Raw genomic sequence first — 20078 nt, 5'->3', positions numbered from 1 at the left:
AGTATCTATCTACAGTATCTAACTCTATGGTTGGAAGCATGGAGGTAGATAGTATCTATAATATCTAACTCTATGGTTGGAAGCATGGAGGTAGTATCTATCTACAGTATCTAACTCTATGGTTGGAAGCATGGAGGTAGATAGTATCTATAATAACTAACTCTATGGTTGGAAGCATGGAGGTAGTATCTATCTACAGTATCTAACTCTATGGTTGGAAGCATGGAGGTAGTATCTATCTACAGTATCTAACACTATGGTTGGAAGCATGGAGGTAGATAGTGTCTATAATATCTAACTCTATGGTTGGAAGCATGGAGGTAGATAGTGTCTATAATATATAACTCTATGGTTGGAAGCATGGATGTAGATAGTGTCTATAATATCTAACTCTATGGTTGGAAGCATGGAGGTAGATAGTGTCTATAATATCTAACTCTATGGTTGGAAGCATGGAGGTAGATAGTATCTATAATATCTAACTCTATGGTTGGAAGCATGGAGGTAGTATCTATCTACAGTATCTAACTATATGGTCAGAAGCATGGAGGTAGATAGTGTCTACAGTCAATCAATCACATTTATTTATAAAGCCCCTTTTACATCAGCCAGAAACCCAGCCTAAAACCCCAAACAGCAAGCAATGCAGATGTAAAAGCACAGTATCAAACTCTATGGTTGCAAGTCAATACAAGTCATTACTTGGCACTGATTCTCCTCATAGGCAGAACCAATATGAGTTTGACCTAAAAGTCATGCTACTGAGTGAATTACATCTCGATTCACAACCCTTCTCCCAAAGTGTGCACCCACACACCTACTTGCATGGATTTAGCAATGCTGGAAACTCCTTCCTGCCAATGCATCCACACCTATCCTAGGTGTGTTCAAGTGCACACTTCAGGAGAAGGGTGGAGAAGTGGGATGTAGCCCTTGTGTTGTCTCTGAACCACCTCTACTCCTAGCCCTGTCGCCGAAGCCTTGTGTTCTCTCTCTGAACCACCTCTACTCATAGCCCTGTAGCTGAAGCCTTGTGTTCTCTCTCTGAACCACCTCTACTCCTAGCCCTGTAGCTGAAGCCTTGTGTTCTCTCTCTGAACCACCTCTACTCCTAGCCCTGTAGCTGAAGCCTTGTGTTCTCTCTGAACCACCTCTACTCCTAGCCCTGTAGCCGAAGCCTTGTCTCTCTCTGAACCACCTCTACTCCTAGCCCTGTAGCTGAAGCCTTGTGTTCTCTCTGAACCACCTCTACTCCTAGCCCTGTAGCTGAAGCCTTGTGTTCTCTCTGAACCACCTCTACTCCTAGCCCTGTAGCTGAAGCCTACACCAGTATTCACATTTAAGTGCTACTCTCTGGCATACTAGTGTTCACAGTGGAGTTCAAATTGAGGACAAAACATTGAAATGTTTGTAGAATATTTATTGAGGAAATGCATAGAAACCGTGACAGGAAATACATGTATTTCCGTGACGTAATTCAAAAATAATTTTGGACTGACCGATGTAGATATGTTCAATTATATGCAACTTAAAAGTTACATATCACAAAATTACGATTTGAAATCTTTTGGACATCAAAGCAACCTTGAGAGAATCATATTTCAGTCAGAAAAGGATGTTCATACCGGATGATGTTGAAGGCTGTAGATGAAGGATCCAGGAGGGGAATGAAAAGGGACCAGATGAAGCAGAGGGCTACAGATGAAGGACCCACGAGGGGAATGAAAATGGACCAGATGAAGCAGAGGGCTACAGATGAAGGATCCAGGAGGGGAATGAAAATGGACCAGATGAAGCAGAGGGCTACAGATGAAGGACCCAGGAGGGGAATGAAAATGGACCAGATGAAGCAGAGGGCTACAGATGAAGGACCCAGGAGGGGAATGAAAATGGACCAGATGAAGCAGAGGGCTACAGATGAAGGACCCAGGAGGGGAATGAAAATGGACCAGATGAAGCAGAGGGCTACAGATGAAGGATCCAGGAGGGGAATGAAAATGGACCAGATGAAGCAGAGGGCTACAGATGAAGTATCCAGGGGCTGGACTCTGTAGAGTTTGGCTTGGAGTCTGAGCTACACATCATCGCCAAGCCGTTGTAGTTAGGCTGCTGTGGTGATGGCGATCCCTAGTGATGGGACGATTGATACAGGATCTCCGATGCAGTTTTCAAAGCACTACTGATCCGAACACAACGTACCGATGCTCGTTTCAAGGTAGCATTATCACGTGATCAATGACCGTCCGAAACCTTCGTTTGATTACGTGGTTTTTCAACTTGTGTATCGTAAAATGCGAGATTCCACAGATTTTTCAGTGGTTTCGGTGCTTTCTTCGATTCCAAGTTGCTTTCAAACACCGACCTTTACTTGGACACCTGACAATGTAGTGTGAGTTCATGTTTTGCTTCAATATCATTATTTTTTGTTTGCAATACTAACAATTTTGTTCTCGAATTCAAAAGGTTTGCTTGATAATAAAGGCACAAAAGTAATTCCATAAAAATGGTGATAAATTGAATATACGGCTAACCCTACCTTCTGTATTGTGCAGGAATACTTGCTAAAAAAAACAGTTTGAATAGAGACAGAGTTTAATGGCACTAAAAAGTGAAACAGTGATATTCAAATGACAATTTTAACTTTATAAAATCTTACAAAATCAGCCATCCTATTGATTATTTTACCAGAAAACAAATATCCCCGTGTTTAGAATTTGCTGTTACCACAGAGATTTCACAAATCAATCATTCCAGAATGTGTTCTGTGGTATTGATAAATGAAGCCAATCACACAAAGACAACAGCAGCATTTTTTGTGGTTGTTACAAATCTTTAATAGGGAACATGTTTCTGATCTCAGCCTAATAAAAAACTGCGTTTTCAGAGTTTGTTTTTGTCAATTAAATTCAGTCCATATAATACAACTGATTTTATATAAATAAAACGTTTACAACATAGAAAAAAATAAGAAAGAACATTCCAAAAGGCATTATTGTCTTCAACAACCTATGTGTAAACTATTAAAATAACAACAATGTCTTTGAAACAACTAAATATATATTGTTGACATGTATAAGGTTGATAATAGTTAACAATAGTTATCATAATGAATGAAATGTGTTGTAGACTAATACATCTTATAATATAATGGATATAAGTCAGATTCCTAGTCAACCAGCGGTCACTTTGGGTACTCTGTTGTCATAGCCACAGGGCCAGTCTGTGCTCCTCACTCAGTGTCATGTTTGGAGTTGGTAAGAGTGCAGACCGATCTCGGTCCAGGATCCCCTAATCCCACAGTTCCCTCATAGCCCCCCCTCTCAGCGACGGGCCACTTTCAGAGCCGAGGAGTGAACGTTACAAATGTCAAACCACTGTTCCTCCACCTTCCTGCGTGGCAGCAGGCCGTTGCGTGGCAGCGACGGTCTCCTCCAGCGGTCTCTGCTTCTCCCCACCACCCTCCAGAACTGTGTATCCTTGAACAGAAAGACAGCGTTGTGTGTATAGGAGAAGTAGGCGGCGTCTATGTTACCGCCCGGGTGATCCCCAGACGTTACTGCTGGGAACACAGCTGTGATCTTCCTTGGGAAGCCTGGGGCCAAGCTGTTGGCTGTCACGTCGAACACATACACCTGTAAGGAACATATTTACATATTTAGATGACAGGAGGAAGAACAAAATAAAGAACTGCTGAAAAAAATGTATGAGGCTGGTGATAAATGTACTAAACAACAAGATGGAAAATCATAAATTTATCAAAACAAACAACTCCGACGGGGATTTTCTGAGGAACACAATATTTTCACGTGTCGTGTTTTAACAACTGATTCATGCATTTTTTCCCCTTCCCCTAAAGGAGGAATGTTTAAACTCTGTGGAGGATGATGTAGCCTTTACAGAACTGGTTTTATGGTGAGAGATCTGCTGAGGAACATTTCAAATGTAACAAATTAATCTTTATTTAAAGTGCTTTTAAAATCACTAAACACTTTGCATTTAAACAACCAAATCAGGCAGATAAATGAAAAACAAACAGGAAGGAGATTAATAAAGAACATAAAACATAAATCCACAATATGTTAATGACATATGGCTTATCAACAACATGTTTATGACATATGGCTAATCCACAATATGCAAATGACATATGGCTAATCCACAGTATGCAAATGACATATGGCTAATCCACAATATGCAAATGACATATGGCTAGTCCACAATATGTTAATGACATATGGCTAGTCAACAATATGTTAATGACATATGGCTAGTCCACAACATGTTAATGACATATGGCTAATCCACAACATGTTAATGACATATGGCTAATCCACAACATGTTAATGACATATGGCTAGTCCACAATATGTTAATGACATATGGCTAGTCAACAATATGTTAATGACATATGGCTAGTCCACAATATGTTAATGACATATGGCTAGTCAACAATATGTTAATGACATATGGCTAATCCAGCAACATGTTACTGACATATGGCTAATCCACAACATGTTAATGACATATGGCTAATCCACAATATGTTAATGACATATGGCTAATCAACAATATGTTAATGACATATGGCTAATCAGCAATATGTTACTGACATATGGCTAATCAACGATATGTTAATGACATATGGCTAATCAACGATATGTTAATGACATATGGCTAATCAACGATATGTTAATGACTTACATAAGTGCCCTTGAAGAAGTAGATGTGGTAGTCCCTCCTGTCATAGAAGGCTGTGTCTATAGGACTGGGCACCCCTGGGAACCCCTCAGAGATGAGTCTAGGGTAGAGGTGTCCTTCAGGGTCCACTGTCAACACCTGGTCATTGTCATCGTCATACCTCCAGTACTGGGTGCCTAGCGTACACAAGGAGATATACATAAAAAATACTGTATATTTATTCAACTTCGATAGATATTTTCATAACAGAGATCATTTCAAATCGCTTAAAAAAAACGAAACTAAAAATAATCAATTAAAACAGCCATATGATAGAGTAGGTCTGGATAACGATTTACAGCCAGAGTTGAACGTCAAGAGGGTTTCAAGCCTCCTACAGATGGAAACACAGTCAAGAGGGAGACTCAAGCCTCTAACAGATGGAAACACAGTCAAGAGGGAGACTCAAGCCTCTAACAGATGGAAACACAGTCAAGAGGGAGACTCAAGCCTCTAACAGATGGAAACACAGTCAAGAGGGAGACTCAAGCCTCTAACAGATGGAAACACAGTCAAGAGGGAGACTCAAGCCTCTAACTGATGGAAACACAGTGAAGAGGGAGACTCAAGCCTCCTACAGATGGAAACACAGTCAAGAGGGAGATCAAGCCTCCTACAGATGGAAACACAGTCAAGAGGGAGACTCAAGCCTCTAACAGATGGAAACACAGTCAAGAGGGAGACTCAAGCCTCTAACTGATGGAAACACAGTCAAGAGGGAGACTCAAGCCTCTAACAGATGGAAACACAGTCAAGAAAGAGACTCATGCCTCTAACAGATGGAAACACAGTCAAGAGGGAGACTCAAGCCTCTAACAGATGGAAACACAGTCAAGAGGGAGACTCAAGCCTCTAACAGATGGAAACACAGTCAAGAGGGAGACTTAAGCCTCTAACAGATGGAAACACAGTCAAGAGGGAGATCAAGCCTCCTACAGATGGAAACACATTCAAGAGGGAGACTCAAGCCTCTAACAGATGGAAACACAGTAAAGAGGAAGACTCAAACCTCTAACAGATGGAAACACAATCAAGAGGGAGACTCAAGCCTCTAACAGATGGAAACACAGTCAAGAGGGAGACTCAAGCCTCCAACAGATGGAAACACAGTCAAGAGGGAGATCAAGCCTCCTACAGATGGAAACACAGTCAAGAGGGAGACTCAAGCCTCTAACAGATGGAAACACAGTCAAGAGAGGGACTCAAGCCTCTAACAGATGGAAACACAGTCAAGAGGGAGACTCAATCCTCTAACAGATGGAAACACAGTCAAGAGAGGGACTCAAGCCTCTAACAGATGGAAACACAGTCAAGAGGGAGACTTAAGCCTCCAACAGATGGAAACACAGTCAAGAGGGAGACTCAAGCCTCTAACAGATGGAAACACAGTCAAGAGGGAGACTCAAGCCTCTAACAGATGGAAACACAGTCAAGAGGGAGACTCAAGCCTCTAACAGATGGAAACACAGTCAAGAGGGAGACTCAAGCCTCCAACAGATGGAAACACAATCAAGAGGGAGACTCAAGCCTCTAACAGATGGAAACACAGTCAAGAGGGAGACTCAAGCCTCTAACAGATGGAAACACAGTCAAGAGGGAGACTCAAGCCTCCAACAGATGGAAACACAGTCAAGAGGGAGACTCAAGCCTCTAACAGATGGAAACACAGTCAAGAGGGAGACTCAAGCCTCTAACAGATGGAAACACAGTCAAAAGGGAGACTCAAGCCTCCAACAGATGGAAACACAGTCAAGAGGGAGATCAAGCCTCCTACAGATGGAAACACAGTCAAGAGGGAGACTCAAGCCTCTAACAGATGGAAACACAGTCAAGAGGGAGACTCAAGCCTCTAACAGATGGAAACACAGTCAAGACAAATAGACAGAGAGAGAGAGAGAGAGAGAGAGAGAGCGAGAGACACAGAGAGAGAGAGAGACAGAGACAGACAGAGAGAGAAAGAGAGAGAGAGACAGAGAGAGATAGAGGTTTACTGTAGTCAGTTCCATTACCTTTAAAGAAGTAGACAGCATCAGTGTTCCTGTTCCACACGTGAACACATGCGTCTACCCCGTCGGTGGGTATGCCGTGCCAGCCCACCTGAAGAGCCACCGGGTCACCATAGCGGGTTCGGTTGGTCCTGTCCTCATACAGAGAGAGGAATGATTTGAACCTTCTCAATGAAGAACCATATACTTACGTGCATTTTGAAAAATGCAGATGTTTATCTTTATATTTTTGGGAATGTGTATACAACATAATGAATGTAATTGTACATAAACTACATGACCAAAAGTATGTGGACACCTGCTCGTTCAACATCTCATTCCAAAACCCTGGGCATTAATATGGAGTTGGTTCCCCCTTTGCTGCTATAACAGCCTCCCCTCTTCTGGGAAGGTTTTCCACTAGATGTTGGAACATTGCTGCGGGGACTGACTTCCATTCAACCACATTAGAATTAGTGAGGTCGGGCACTGATTTTGGGCGATTAGGCCTGGCTCGCATTTGGCGTTCCAATTCAACCCAAAGGTGTTCGATGGGGTTGAGGTCAGGGCTCTGTACAGGCCTTCAAGTTCTTCCACACCGATCTCAGCAAACCATTTCTGTATGGACCTCGCTTTGTGCACGGGGGCATTGTCATGCTGAAACAGGAAAGGGCCTTCCCCAAACTGTTGCCATGACGTTGGAAGAACGGAATCATCTAGAATGTCATTGTATGCTGTAGCGTTAAGATTTTCCTTGATTGGAACTAAGGGGCCCGAACCATGAAAAACATCCCCAGACCATTATTCCTCTTCCACCAAACTTTACAGTTGGCACTATGCATTGGGGCAGGTAGCGTTCTCCTGGCATCCGCCAAACCCAGATTAGTCCGTCGGACTGCCAGATGGTGAAGCGTGATTCATCACTCCAGAGAACGCGTTTCCACTGCTTAAGAGTCCAATGGTGGCGAGCTTTACACCACTCCAGCCGACGCTTGACATTGCGCATGGTGATCTTAGGCTTGTGTGTGGCTGCTCGGCCATGGAAACCCATTTCTGAAGAACAGTTCTTGTGCTGATGTTGCTTCCAGAGGCAGTTTAGAACTCGGTAGTGAGTGTTGTAACCAAGGACAGGCGATTTTTACGTGTTTCAGCACTCGCTGGTCCCGTTCTGTGAGCTTGAGTGGCCTACCACTTTGCGGCTTAGCCGTTATTACTCTTAGAGGTTTCCACTTCACAATAACAGGCCTCAAGTTGGCACATGATTCCATATGTGTTATTTCATAGTTTTGATGTCTTCACTATTATTCTACAACATAGGAAATAGTAAAACTAAACAAAAATCCTTGAATGAGTAGGTGTTCAAAAACTTTTGACTGGTACTGTATATATATATAAATATTTCAACCTCTTTTCCATACTTTTTATAATGAAGTCTATCTCATTGTTTTCAAAATATACATATATAGTTGTTGGTCTGTAGGAATTAATTGACACACACCCGAAGTCGTTGAAGAGGTGCTGACTAACGGAAAGGTCAACTTTAAGATTGTCATTATTTGTCCATTTTTACCTGTTCTCATAGAGCCAGTACCAACCGTCCCTCATGAAGTAGGTGTTGAAACGGATCACCACCTCACCGTACTGGGTTCGCTCCTTCCTGATCCAGTCAAACACTGTGTTGAACTGGCCCTTACAGCCCCCTAGAGGGAAACAGACCAGACAATGTGTTGAACTGGCCCTTACAGTGCCCTAGAGGGAAACAGACCAGACAATGTGTTGAACTGGCCCTTACAGCCCCCTAGAGGGAAACAGACCAGACAATGTGTTGAACTGGCCCTTACAGCCCCCTAGAGGGAAACAGACCAGACAATGTGTTGAACCTTACAGCCCCCTAGAAGGAAACAGACCAGACAATGTATTGAACCTTACAGCCCCCTAGAAGGAAACAGACCAGACAATGTATTGAACCTTACAGCCCCCTAGAGGGAAACAAACCAGACAATGTGTTGAACCTCCCTAGAGGGAAACAGACCAGACAATGTATTGAACCTTACAGCCCCCTAGAGGGAAACAAACCAGACAATGTGTTGAACCTCCCTAGAGGGAAACAGACCAGACAATGTGTTGAACCTTACAGCCCCCTAGAGGGAAACAAACCAGACAATGTGTTGAACCTTACAGTCCCCTAGAGGGAAACAGACCAGACAATGTGTTGAACCTCCCTAGAGGGAAACAGACCAGACAATGTGTTGAACCTTACAGTCCCCTAGAAGGAAACAGACCAGACACTGTTTTGAACCTTACAGCCCCCTAGAAGGAAACAGACCAATGTGTTGAACCTTACAGTCCCCTAGAGGGAAACAAACCAATGTGTTGAACCTTACAGCCCCCTAGAAGGAAACAGACCAATGTGTTGAACCTTACAGCCCCTTAGAGGGAAACAGACCAGAAAATGTGTTGAACCTTACAGCCCCCTAGAAGGAAACAGACCAGACAATGTGTTGAACATTACAGCCCCCTAGAAGGAAACAGACAAGACAATGTGTTGAACCTTACAGCCCCCTAGAGGCAAACAGACCAGACAATGTGTTGAACATTACAGCCCCCTAGAAGGAAACAGACCAGACAATGTGTTGAACCTTACAGCCCCCTAGAGAGAAACAGACCAGAAAATGTGTTGAACCTTACAGTCCCCTAGAGGGAAACAGACCAGACAATGTGTTGAACCTCCCTAGAGGGAAACAGACCAGACAATGTGTTGAACCTTACAGTCCCCTAGAGGGAAACAGACCAGACAATGTGTTGAACCTTACAGTCCCCTAGAGGGAAACAGACCAGACAATGTGTTGAACCTTACAGTCCCCTAGAGGGAAACAGACCAGACAATGTGTTGAACCTTACAGTCCCCTAGAAGGAAACAGACCAGACAATGTGTTGAACCTTACAGCCCCCTAGAAGGAAACAGACCAGACAATGTGTTGAACCTTACAGCCCCCTAGAGGGAAACAGACCAGACAATGTGTTGAACCTTACAGCCCCCTAGAGGGAAACAAACCAGACAATGTGTTGAACCTTACAGTCCCCTAGAGGGAAACAGACCAGACAATGTGTTGAACCTTACAGTCCCCTAGAGGGAAACAGACCAGACAATGTGTTGAACCTTACAGTCCCCTAGAAGGAAACAGACCGATGTGTTGAACATTACAGTCCCCTAGAAGGAAACAGACCAGACAATGTGTTGAACCTTACAGTCCCCTAGAAGGAAACAGACCAGACAATGTGTTGAACCTTACAGTCCCCTAGAAGGAAACAGACCAGACAATGTGTTGAGCCTTACAGCCCCCTAGAGGGAAACAGACCAGACAATGTGTTGAACCTTACAGCCCCCTAGAAGGAAACAGACCAGACAATGTGTTGAACCTTACAGCCCCCTAGAAGGAAACAGACCGATGTGTTGAACCTTACAGTCCCGTAGAAGCCAGGCAGCCAGACAGACAGACAGACAGATAGATGGTAGGTAAGCAGGTATAGGTAGGTAGGCAGGCTGTATATTCCTGTTTTGTCCACTAGGTGGTAATTGTTCCACAACTTTCACATACAGTGGCTCTCTCCTACCATAGAGGTGCTGTATGGCCTTCCTGTCCATCCAGTTTATCTCGAAGCCTGATTCCTGGGGCAGGTAACTGGGTTGCATAATGGAACCAGTCCTGTAGATGTGAGGCAGGCCCAGGACATGGCCTATCTCATGCACTGCCACCTGACAGATGGAAAAACAACGGTAGTATTCAGGGTTAATTACATTTGACTAATTTACAGGAGCAATTAGGGTTAAGTACCTTGACTAAGGGCACACTGACAGATTTTTCCCCTAGTCGACTTGGGGACTCAAACCATTCACTTTTCAGGTACTGGCCAAACCACTAGGCTACCTGATAGTTCTCACTCAGCCCTGACATTTAACCACTAGGCTACCTGATAGTTCTCACTCAGCCCTGACATTTAACCACTAGGCTACCTGGTAGTGCTCACTCAGCCCTGACATTTAACCACTAGGCTACCTGATAGTTCTCTCTCAGCCCTGACATTTAACCACTAGGCTACCTGATAGTTCTCACTCAGCCCTGACATTTAACCACTAGGCTACCTGATAGTGCTCACTCAGCCCTGACATTTAACCACTAGGCTACCTGATAGTTCTCACTCAGCCCTGACATTTAACCACTAGGCTACCTGATAGTTCTCACTCAGCCCTGACATTAACCACTAGGCTACCTGATAGTGCTCACTCAGCCCTGACATTTAACCACTAGGCTACCTGATAGTGCTCACTCAGCCCTGACATTTAACCACTAGGCTACCTGATAGTTCTCACTCAGCCCTGACATTTAACCACTAGGCTACCTGATAGTGCTCACTCAGCCCTGACATTTAACCACTAGGCTACCTGATAGAGCTCACTCAGCCCTAACATTTAACCACTAGGCTACCTGATAGTGCTCACTCAGCCCTGACATTTAACCACTAGGCTACCTGATAGTTCTCACTCAGCCCTGACATTTAACCACTAGGCTACCTGATAGTGCGCACTCAGCCCTGACATTTAACCACTAGGTTACCTGTCTCCTACCTGATAGTCCCCACTCAGCCCTGACATTTAACCACTAGGCTACCTGATAGTGCTCACTCAGCCCTGACATTTAACCACTAGGCTACCTGATAGTTCTCACTTAGCCCTGACATTTAACCACTAGGCTACCTGATAGAGCTCACTCAGCCCTAACATTTAACCACTAGGCTACCTGATAGTGCTCACTCAGCCCTGACATTTAACCACTAGGCTACCTGATAGTTCTCACTCAGCCCTGACATTTAACCACTAGGCTACCTGATAGTGCTCACTCAGCCCTGACATTTAACCACTAGGCTACCTGATAGAGCTCACTCAGCCCTAACATTTAACCACTAGGCTACCTGATAGTGCTCACTCAGCCCTGACATTTAACCACTAGGCTACCTGATAGTTCTCACTCAGCCCTGACATTTAACCACTAGGCTACCTGATAGTGCGCACTCAGCCCTGACATTTAACCACTAGGTTACCTGATAGTTCTCACTCAGCCCTGACATTTAACCACTAGGCTACCTGATAGTTCTCACTCAGCCCTGACATTTAGGCTACCTGTCTCCTACCTGATAGTCCTCACTCAGCCCTGACATTTAACCACTAGGCTACCTGTCTCCTACCTGATAGTTCTCACTCAGCCCTGACATTTAACCACTAGGCTACCTGATAGTGCTCACTCAGCCCTGACATTTAACCACTAGGCTACCTGTCTCCTACCTGATAGTTCTCACTCAGCCCTGAGGTTTTCTGGGTTTTCTAATATTTACATGAATGTAGTTTGTCTTATAAATGAACACAGGGAAGGCAGGCAGGTACAACACAAATCACAAGTCCATCAGATATTACAGATACCATCATGTTTGAATCAAAACATCCTGTCCCAAACTCACTTTGAGCAAGCTGATACCACTGCCAGTGTTAGGTGCAGTAAAATGTTCATCGTCATCAAAGTGAACGTCTCCCAGGAACCAGGCGTGAGCAAACTCTTGTCCAGTACCATCAAACTTCTGGTTGCATCCCAAGTGTCTCCCTGCATGGTTGACACACAACGAAAAGGACACACTATCTATCGTCATTGCCTCTACTAAATGTAAAGATATTTTTTTTTAAAAGACAACTTTTCAGGGAAGATATAGTATAATGAAAGACTGGTCCACGACCTGTTTGTGCTTTCCTACCAGCTGGCAACAAGACAGCATATACAGATCTGGGAACAGGCTAGAGTAGATGCAATTTGTTCATAACATTCCATTCATCCCAAATACACAGGTAATATTGTCTAAACCAAGGGATGAGAGACACGACTGGGTACCAGTCTGTTTTTGTTAACATTCCAGTCCTTGTACTCTGTGTCATTGCATTACAGGGACTGGTAAGGATAGGTATATTAGCAGAAACGGACTGGTAGCCAGGCTAATACGAGACCCACCTGTGCCAAAACCCAGTTTGATGTCTACAAACTCCAGGGGAGAGAATGTGTCCTCTACAAAGTCCAGAGGAGACACCTCGCTCCACATCCTGAAGGCCAGGCTGATGATATGTCTCTGGTCCTGTATGGTCAGCTGACTGCTGTAACCCTCTCCTAGAAATGAACAAAGGCCAGCACACACTCTCTTGAATATGACATGACTCTGGTCCTGTATGGCGCAGTTGGTAAAGCACGGTGCTTGCAATACCAGGATTGTGTGTTTAACTCCTGGGTCCACCCACATACCATGTACTGAAGCTTTGTATGTATTTATCTCTTCTATTTCTTCATAGCTCAACAAACAACAACTCATAGTAACCCTCACCTATCAGTCTCATAGCAACCCTCACCTATCAGCCTCATAGTAACCCTCCATTATCAGCCTCATAGTAACCCTCACCTATCATTCTCATAGTAACCCTCACCTATCAGCCTCATAGTAACCCTCACCTATCAGCCTCATAGTAACCCTCACCCATCAGTCTCATAGCAACCCTCCATTATCAGTCTCATAGTAACCCTCACCTATCAGTCTCATAGCAACCCTCACCTATCAGCCTCATAGTAACCCTCACCCATCAGTCTCATAGCAACCCTCCATTATCAGCCTCATAGTAACCCTCACCTATCATTCTCATAGTAACCCTCACCTATCAGCCTCATAGTAACCCTCACCTATCAGCCTCATAGTAACCCTCCATTATCAGCCTCATAGTAACCCTCACCTATCAGCCTCATAGTAACCCTCACCCATCAGTCTCATAGCAACCCTCCATTATCAGCCTCATAGTAACCCTCACCTATCATTCTCATAGTAACCCTCACCTATCAGCCTCATAGTAACCCTCACCTATCAGCCTCATAGTAACCCTCACCCATCAGTCTCATAGTAACCCTCCATTATCAGCCTCATAGTAATCCTCACCTATCAGTCTCATAGTAACCCTCACCTATCAGCCTCACAGTAACCCTCACCTATCAGCCTCATCGTAACCCTCACCTATCAGCCTCATAGTAACCCTCCATTATCAGCCTCATAGTAACCCTCCCTTATCAGTCTCATAGTAACCCTCACCTATCAGCCTCAGAGTAACCCTCCCTTTTCAGCCTCATATTAACCATCCATTATCAGCCTCATATTAACCATCCATTATCAGCCTCATAGTAACCCTAACATATCAGCCTCATAGCAACCCTCCCTTATCAGCCTCATAGTAACCCTCACCTATCGGCCTCAAAATAACACACCCTTGTCAACCTCATAGTAACCTTCCCTTATCAGCCTCACAGTAACCCTCCATTATCAGCCTCATAGTAACCCTCACATATCAGCCTCAGAGTAACCCTCCTTTATCAGCCTCATAGTAACACTACCTTTTCAGACTCATAGTAACTCTCACCTATCAGCCTCCACTTCAGCACCATTTTGGAGAAGGCCATGTTTCCCCATGCACGTCTCCCCACATGTCTCTTCTGCCTCCGCTTGGACAGCAGTGAGGCCACGCGGCTCTGATGCTGATGAGGTCTGTCAGTAGCAGTGGTAGGAAGAGGGCTCTGATGAGGTCTGTCAGTAGCAATGGTTGGAGGAGGGCTCCGATGAGGTCTGTCAGTAGCAGTGGTAGGAGGAGGGCTCCGATGAGGTCTGTCATTAGCAGTGGTAGGAGAAGGGCTCTGACGAGGTCTGTCAGTAGCAGGAAGAGGGCTCTGACGAGGTCTGTCAGTAGCAGTGGTAGGAGGAGGGCTCCGATGAGGTCTGTCAGTAGCAGTGGTAGGAGGAGGGCTCTGACGAGGTCTGTCAGTAGCAGGAAGCGGGCTCTGATGAGGTCTGTCAGTAGCAGTGATAGGAGGGCTCCGATGAGGTCTGTCAGTAGCAGTGGTAGGAGGAGGGCTCTGATGAGGTCTGTCATTAGCAGTGGTAGGAGGGCTCTGATGCTGATGAGGTCTGTCAATAGCAGTGGTAGGAGGGCTCTGAAAAGGTCTGAACGTAGCAGTGGTAAGAGGAGGGCTCTGATGAGGTCTGTCAGTAGCAATGGTATGAGGAGGGCTCTGATGCTGAAGAGGTCTGTCAGTAGCAGTGGTAGGAGAAGGGCTCCGATGAGGTCTGTCAGTACCAGTGGTAGGAGGAGAGCTCTGATGAGGTCTGTCAGTACCAGTGGTAGGAGGAGGGCTATGATGAGGTCTGTCAGTACCAGTGGTAGGAGGAGGGCTCTGATGAGGTCTGTCAGTAGCAGTGGTAGGAAGAGGGCTTGGATGAGGTCTGTCAGTAGCAGGAAGAGGGCTCCGATGAGGTCTGTCAGTAGCAGTGATAGGAGGTGGGCTCCGATGAGGTCTGTCAGTAGCAGGAAGTGGGCTCTGATGAGGTCTGTCAGTAGCAGTGGTAGGAACAGGGCTCTGATGAGGTCTGTCAGTAGCAGGAAGAGGGCTCCGATGAGGTCTGTCAGTAGCAGTGATAGGAGGTGGGCTCCGATGAGGTCTGTCAGTAGCAGGAAGAGGGCTCCGATGAGGTCTGTCAGTAGCAGTGGTAGGAGGAGGGCTCTGACGCTGATGAGGTCTGTCAGTAGCAATGGTAGGAAGAGGACTCTGATGAGGTCTGTCAGTAGCAGTGGTAGGAAGAGGGCTCTGATGAGGTCTGTCAGTAGCAGTGGTAGGAGAAGGGCTCCGATGAGGTCTCTCAGTAGCAGTGGTAGGAGGAGGGCTCCGATGAGGTCTGTCAGTACCAGTGGTAGGAGAAGGGCTCTGATGAGGTCTGTCAGTAGCAGGAAGAGGGCTCCAATGAGGTCTGTCTGTAGCAGTGATAGGAGGTGGGCTCCGATGAGGTCTGTCAGTACCAGTGGTAGGAGGAGGGCTCTGATGAGGTCTGTCAGTAGCAGTGGTAGGAAGAGGGCTCTGATGAGGTCTGTCAGTAGCAGGAAGAGGGCTCCGATGAGGTCTGTCAGTAGCAGTGATAGGAGGTGGGCTCCGATGAGGTCTGTCAGTAGCAGGAAGAGGGCTCCGATGAGGTCTGTCAGTAGCAGTGGTAGGCGGAGGGCTCTGACGCTGATGAGATCTGTCAGTAGCAATGGTGGGAAGAGGACTCTGATGAGGTCTGTCAGTAGCAGTGGTAGGAAGAGGGCTCTGATGAGGTCTGTCAGTAGCAGTGGTAGGAGAAGGGCTCCGATGAGGTCTGTCAGTAGCAGTGGTAGGAGGAGGGCTCCGATGAGGTCTGTCAGTACCAGTGGTTGGAGAAGGGCTCCGATGAGGTCTGTCAGTAGCAGGAAGAGGGCTCCGATGAGGTCTGTCAGTAGCAGTGATAGGAGGTGGGCTCCGATGAGGTCTGTCAGTACCAGTGGTAGGAGGAGGGCTCCGATGAGGTCTGTCAGTAGCAGGAAGAGAGCTCCGATGAGGTCTGTCAGTAGCAGTGGTAGGAGAAGGGCTCCAATGAGGTCTGTCAGTAGCAGTGGTAGGAGGAGGGCTCTGATGAGGTCTGTCAGTAGCAGGAAGACGGCTCCGATGAGGTCTGTCAGTACCAGTGGTAGGAGGAGGGCTCTGATGAGGTCTGTCAGTAGCAGTGGTAGGAGGAGGGCTCTGATGAGGTCTGTCAGTAGCAGTGGTAGGAGGATGGCTCCGATGAGGTCTGTCAGTAGCAGTGGTAGGAAGAGGACTCCGATGAGGTCTGTCAGTAGGACTGGTAGGGTCGTTCACTGTGTGACTCTGTGTGTTGCTGTTATTCTCTGTGTCGTTTATAGCAGAATCATTGAGAGTATCACCTACTGGGTCGTAATATTCTGTTGTGCTACTGGCAGATATATCATGTTTGTAGGTACTAAGAGTGCTATTAAAAATGTCACTGAATGTATTGGCAATCTCTGTATAGTTTCCATCAGTCCCATTAGAAATGCCAGTGAATATGTTATTGTCCAATATGTAATCAGTAGCAGAGCCATTTAAAACACCACTGAATGTACTGTTAGAGTCTTCTGAGGTGTCTGTGTTGTTAGTTAGCGAGGTGGCGGTGTTGATTCCAAGTGCTGAGCTGGTGGAGTTGTGTACTTCATCAGTAGCATCATCAGTCTCCTTATCCGGAACCCCACACCTAGGCTTGTTCATGGCAGCCTTGGTGGCGTCATCAAACAGCCCTGTGACAGACAGGCCGGATACCTTCTGGAACTCTCTGAGAGCTGAGATGAAGGCTTGGCTTTCAGTGGGATTTGGAGAGTCTTCATCATCATCATCATCAGTGTCTACACATGACAACGATGAGTCTCCCTCCTGTATCCCAGATAGGTCTTCCTCCCCAGGAAAGTCTTCATCGTTAGAAATGCCTGTTGATTCTTCAAACTGGAGCTCCTCCCAGTTCACTGGTCTTATGAAGCCATACCTTGAGAGAAATAGCTGGAAATATGGCATGTAGTTGAAACAGCTTGTAGAACTAACACCTCTAGAGCAGCTGACGGGTAATAACCTAGTCTGGGTACCAGTCTGTTTAGATAACATTCCTCTAGTCTGGGTACCAGTCCTCTAGTCTGGGTACCAGTCTGTTTAGATAACATTCCTCTAGTCTGGGTACCAGTCTGTTTAGATAACATTCCTCTAGTCTGGGTACCAGTCTGTTTAGATAACATTCCTCTAGTCTGGGTACCAGTCTGTTTAGATAACATTCCACTAGTCTGGGTACCAGTCTGTTTAGATAACATTCCACTAGTCTGGGTACCAGTCTGTTTAGATAACATTCCACTAGTCTGGGTACCAGTCTGTTTAGATAACATTCCACTAGTCTGGGTACCAGTCTGTTTAGATAACATTCCACTAGTCTGGGTACCAGTCTGTTTAGATAACATTCCACTAGTCTGGGTACCAGTCTGTTTAGATAACATTCCACTAGTCTGGGTACCAGTCTGTTTAGATAACATTCCACTAGTCTGGGTACCAGTCTGTTTAGATAACATTCCACTAGTCTGGGTACCAGTCTGTATAGATAACATTCCTCTAGTCTGGTATGCTATCAGGTATGTAGTTTACACTCTTATGACCTTTGGCCCATTTTTAGTTTGATTCTATTTGATTCACTCAGGGTGGATTGCACCAACATGAATTAACTCTTAAACTGGGTTTAATCAAGGTTTATCTAGTAATGTTGTTGCACTGAACTTTAAACCTCGTTTTCAATAATCATAGTTCAATCTAATACTTCTTCTACACTGAATTTAATTTAGAAATCAAACCAAGATCAAATGTAATCTTGTTGCTCCATTGTTTTAAAAACGAATTTAAATTCAGTTTTGGGATTAAATCTAAACTGCCACTGTTTAAAAGTCATTTGTATGTCCTTTATTTTCTTTGTGATTAAGAATTTTATCTCCTGTGGTTTATCATGTCCATTAAAGTCATTTGACAGAAAAGTGCAATTAATTTCATCCTTAGCCTGAAGTGAAAAGTCACTTTGCTGGCTAGCTAGCAATGACCAGTTCTGGTTTGTTTCCATAGAATTACAACATATTGCTATGGTGAATCCATTAGGACACGTATCACTGATCATAGTTTAGTGATTTAACCTTTAGATGAACTAATCCAGTCTTAAAATGAAGTGGTGCAACACATCTTTGATGAACTATGAACGTAGATGTACAAAATCTAGATTAGGTCTAATCTAAAAGCCCATCTATAATTTAGCCCAAACAACTACCTCTTCCCCTACTGTATTTATTTATTTATTTTGCTCCTTTGCACCCCATTATCTCTATTTCTACTTTGCACTATCTTCTACTACAAATCTACCATTCCAGTGTTTTACTTGCTATATTGTATTTATTTTGCCACCATGGCCTTTTTGCCTTTACCTCCCTTATCTCACCTCATGTGCTCACATTGTATATATACTTATTTTTCTACTGTATTATTGACTGTATGTTTGTTTTACTCCATGTGTAACTCTGTGTTGTTGTATGTGTCGAACTGCTTTGCTTTATCTTGGCCAGGTCGCAATTGTAAATGAGAACTTGTTCTCAACTGGCCTACCTGGTTAAATAAAGGTGAAATAAAATAAATGGATTTAAACCATGTTGGTGCAGAACACCCTCCATGTCTTGTAATGGGGTTAAACCCACACACTTATGTTAACATCCATAAAGCCTTTATAACCGCTACTGAAGATATTAGAATATCCATCATAAGCAGTCTTAACCATTATGGACAACTACATCGGCATCTCTGACCTTGTGAATGTATAATCTGCCAGACAGTATGATCTGCCATATATTGAATAACTGAACATCACATTTGCACCTAATAAAATACTGATCACTTGGAGAGAGAGAGAGAAAAAAACAGTTTTACCTCAGCATTATCCTTGTCTGTTATGAGCTCAGCCTGGTGAGAGGAAGGGATCTGTAGATCGGAATGATCCCGACTGTGGAAGAGTTTCTCAGCATCAGTGGAGCCAATGCTGGTCAACAATAATACATTTATCAGCTGGAGTAAAATCAGCATCGTAGTTGTCGCGGTGTGGTCTTGACACGGGTCAGTTTGCTGGGGTGAGAGAGACAGATAATGACCCACTGAAGAGCGAATCTTAAACCTCAACTAAATGTAAGTCTCCTTTCCAAAGTTACGCCCTTTTAACGTGACACACTTTGAAGTTTACAGAGTATCGACACTTTAATAAAGTACACCTATAGATGGCCCTTTGACTCGCAATACGCGCTCAGCTGCGAAAGGTAAACACGGGGCTGCTAAATTAAAATGTCGGCCAAACGTGAGTAACGCTTCACTGGTTACTAATGGATACGGGGCGTTTTAACTGTTGGCCTTTCATCCCGACAGTAAAGGGCGGGAAAACAACACACCTGTTTGGAACGCATGGCGCGCGTCTCTCCTCACAGCTGGATTAAAAAAAATAACGGCCATAAATAATCAATAATTATCAATAATCACCATTTAAACATATTGTTATAGTCGTGGACTAATTGTTCACTATTTATTTTCAATAATTAAATTCATCATGCTCAATTCTCAAAGTATGCACCTTTTTTTATTTTTTTATTTAACCTTTATTTAACTAGGCAAGTCAGTTAAGAACAAATTCCTATTTATAATGAGACCAACCGGGAAACAGTGGGCTTAACTGCCTTGTTCAAGGGCAGAAGGACAGATTTTTACCTTGTCAACTCAGGGATTCAATCTAGCAACCTTTCAGGTTACTGACCAACCCCTCTAACCGCTAGGCTACCTGCCTAGTGTGGCACAATAAAATAATTGTCTCAATGTTTTACCATAAAAACAATACTTC

General features: G+C 44.6%; 1 protein-coding gene across 1 annotated transcript; it reads right to left on the bottom strand.

Moving 5' to 3' along the window:
- Positions 1-2823: 2823 nt before the first annotated feature.
- On the bottom strand, positions 2824-19852 carry mmp21 (matrix metallopeptidase 21). Its single transcript, XM_082964995.1, has 9 exons — positions 19127-19852; positions 14215-17185; positions 12776-12928; positions 12237-12376; positions 10338-10479; positions 8293-8422; positions 6747-6874; positions 4702-4874; positions 2824-3632 (listed from the first exon to the last, which is right to left on the bottom strand). The coding sequence occupies exons 1-9, from the start codon at positions 19277-19279 to the stop codon at positions 3321-3323; spliced, it is 4302 nt and encodes a 1433-aa protein (XP_082821121.1). The 5' UTR covers positions 19280-19852; the 3' UTR covers positions 2824-3320.
- Positions 19853-20078: the final 226 nt, after the last annotated feature.

This window comes from Salmo salar, chromosome 18, assembly GCF_965601325.2.
Source record: "Salmo salar chromosome 18, fSalSal1, whole genome shotgun sequence".
Taxonomy (NCBI): Eukaryota; Metazoa; Chordata; class Actinopteri; order Salmoniformes; family Salmonidae; genus Salmo; species Salmo salar.
This window is presented reverse-complemented; position numbering and strand designations above follow the sequence as displayed.

Excerpts from the sequence above, each read along its gene's own strand:
- mmp21 (XM_082964995.1), bottom strand. The coding sequence starts at position 19,279 with ATGCTGATTTTACTCCAGCTGATAAATGTATTATTGTTGACCAGCATT. Across the intron at positions 8,423-10,337 it reads GGCCATACAGCACCTCTATG|GGGGCTGTAAGGGCCAGTTC; the intron begins GTAGGAGAGAGC and ends GTTTCCCTCTAG. Across the intron at positions 6,875-8,292 it reads TACTGGCTCTATGAGAACAG|GACCAACCGAACCCGCTATG; the intron begins GTAAAAATGGAC and ends GTATGAGGACAG.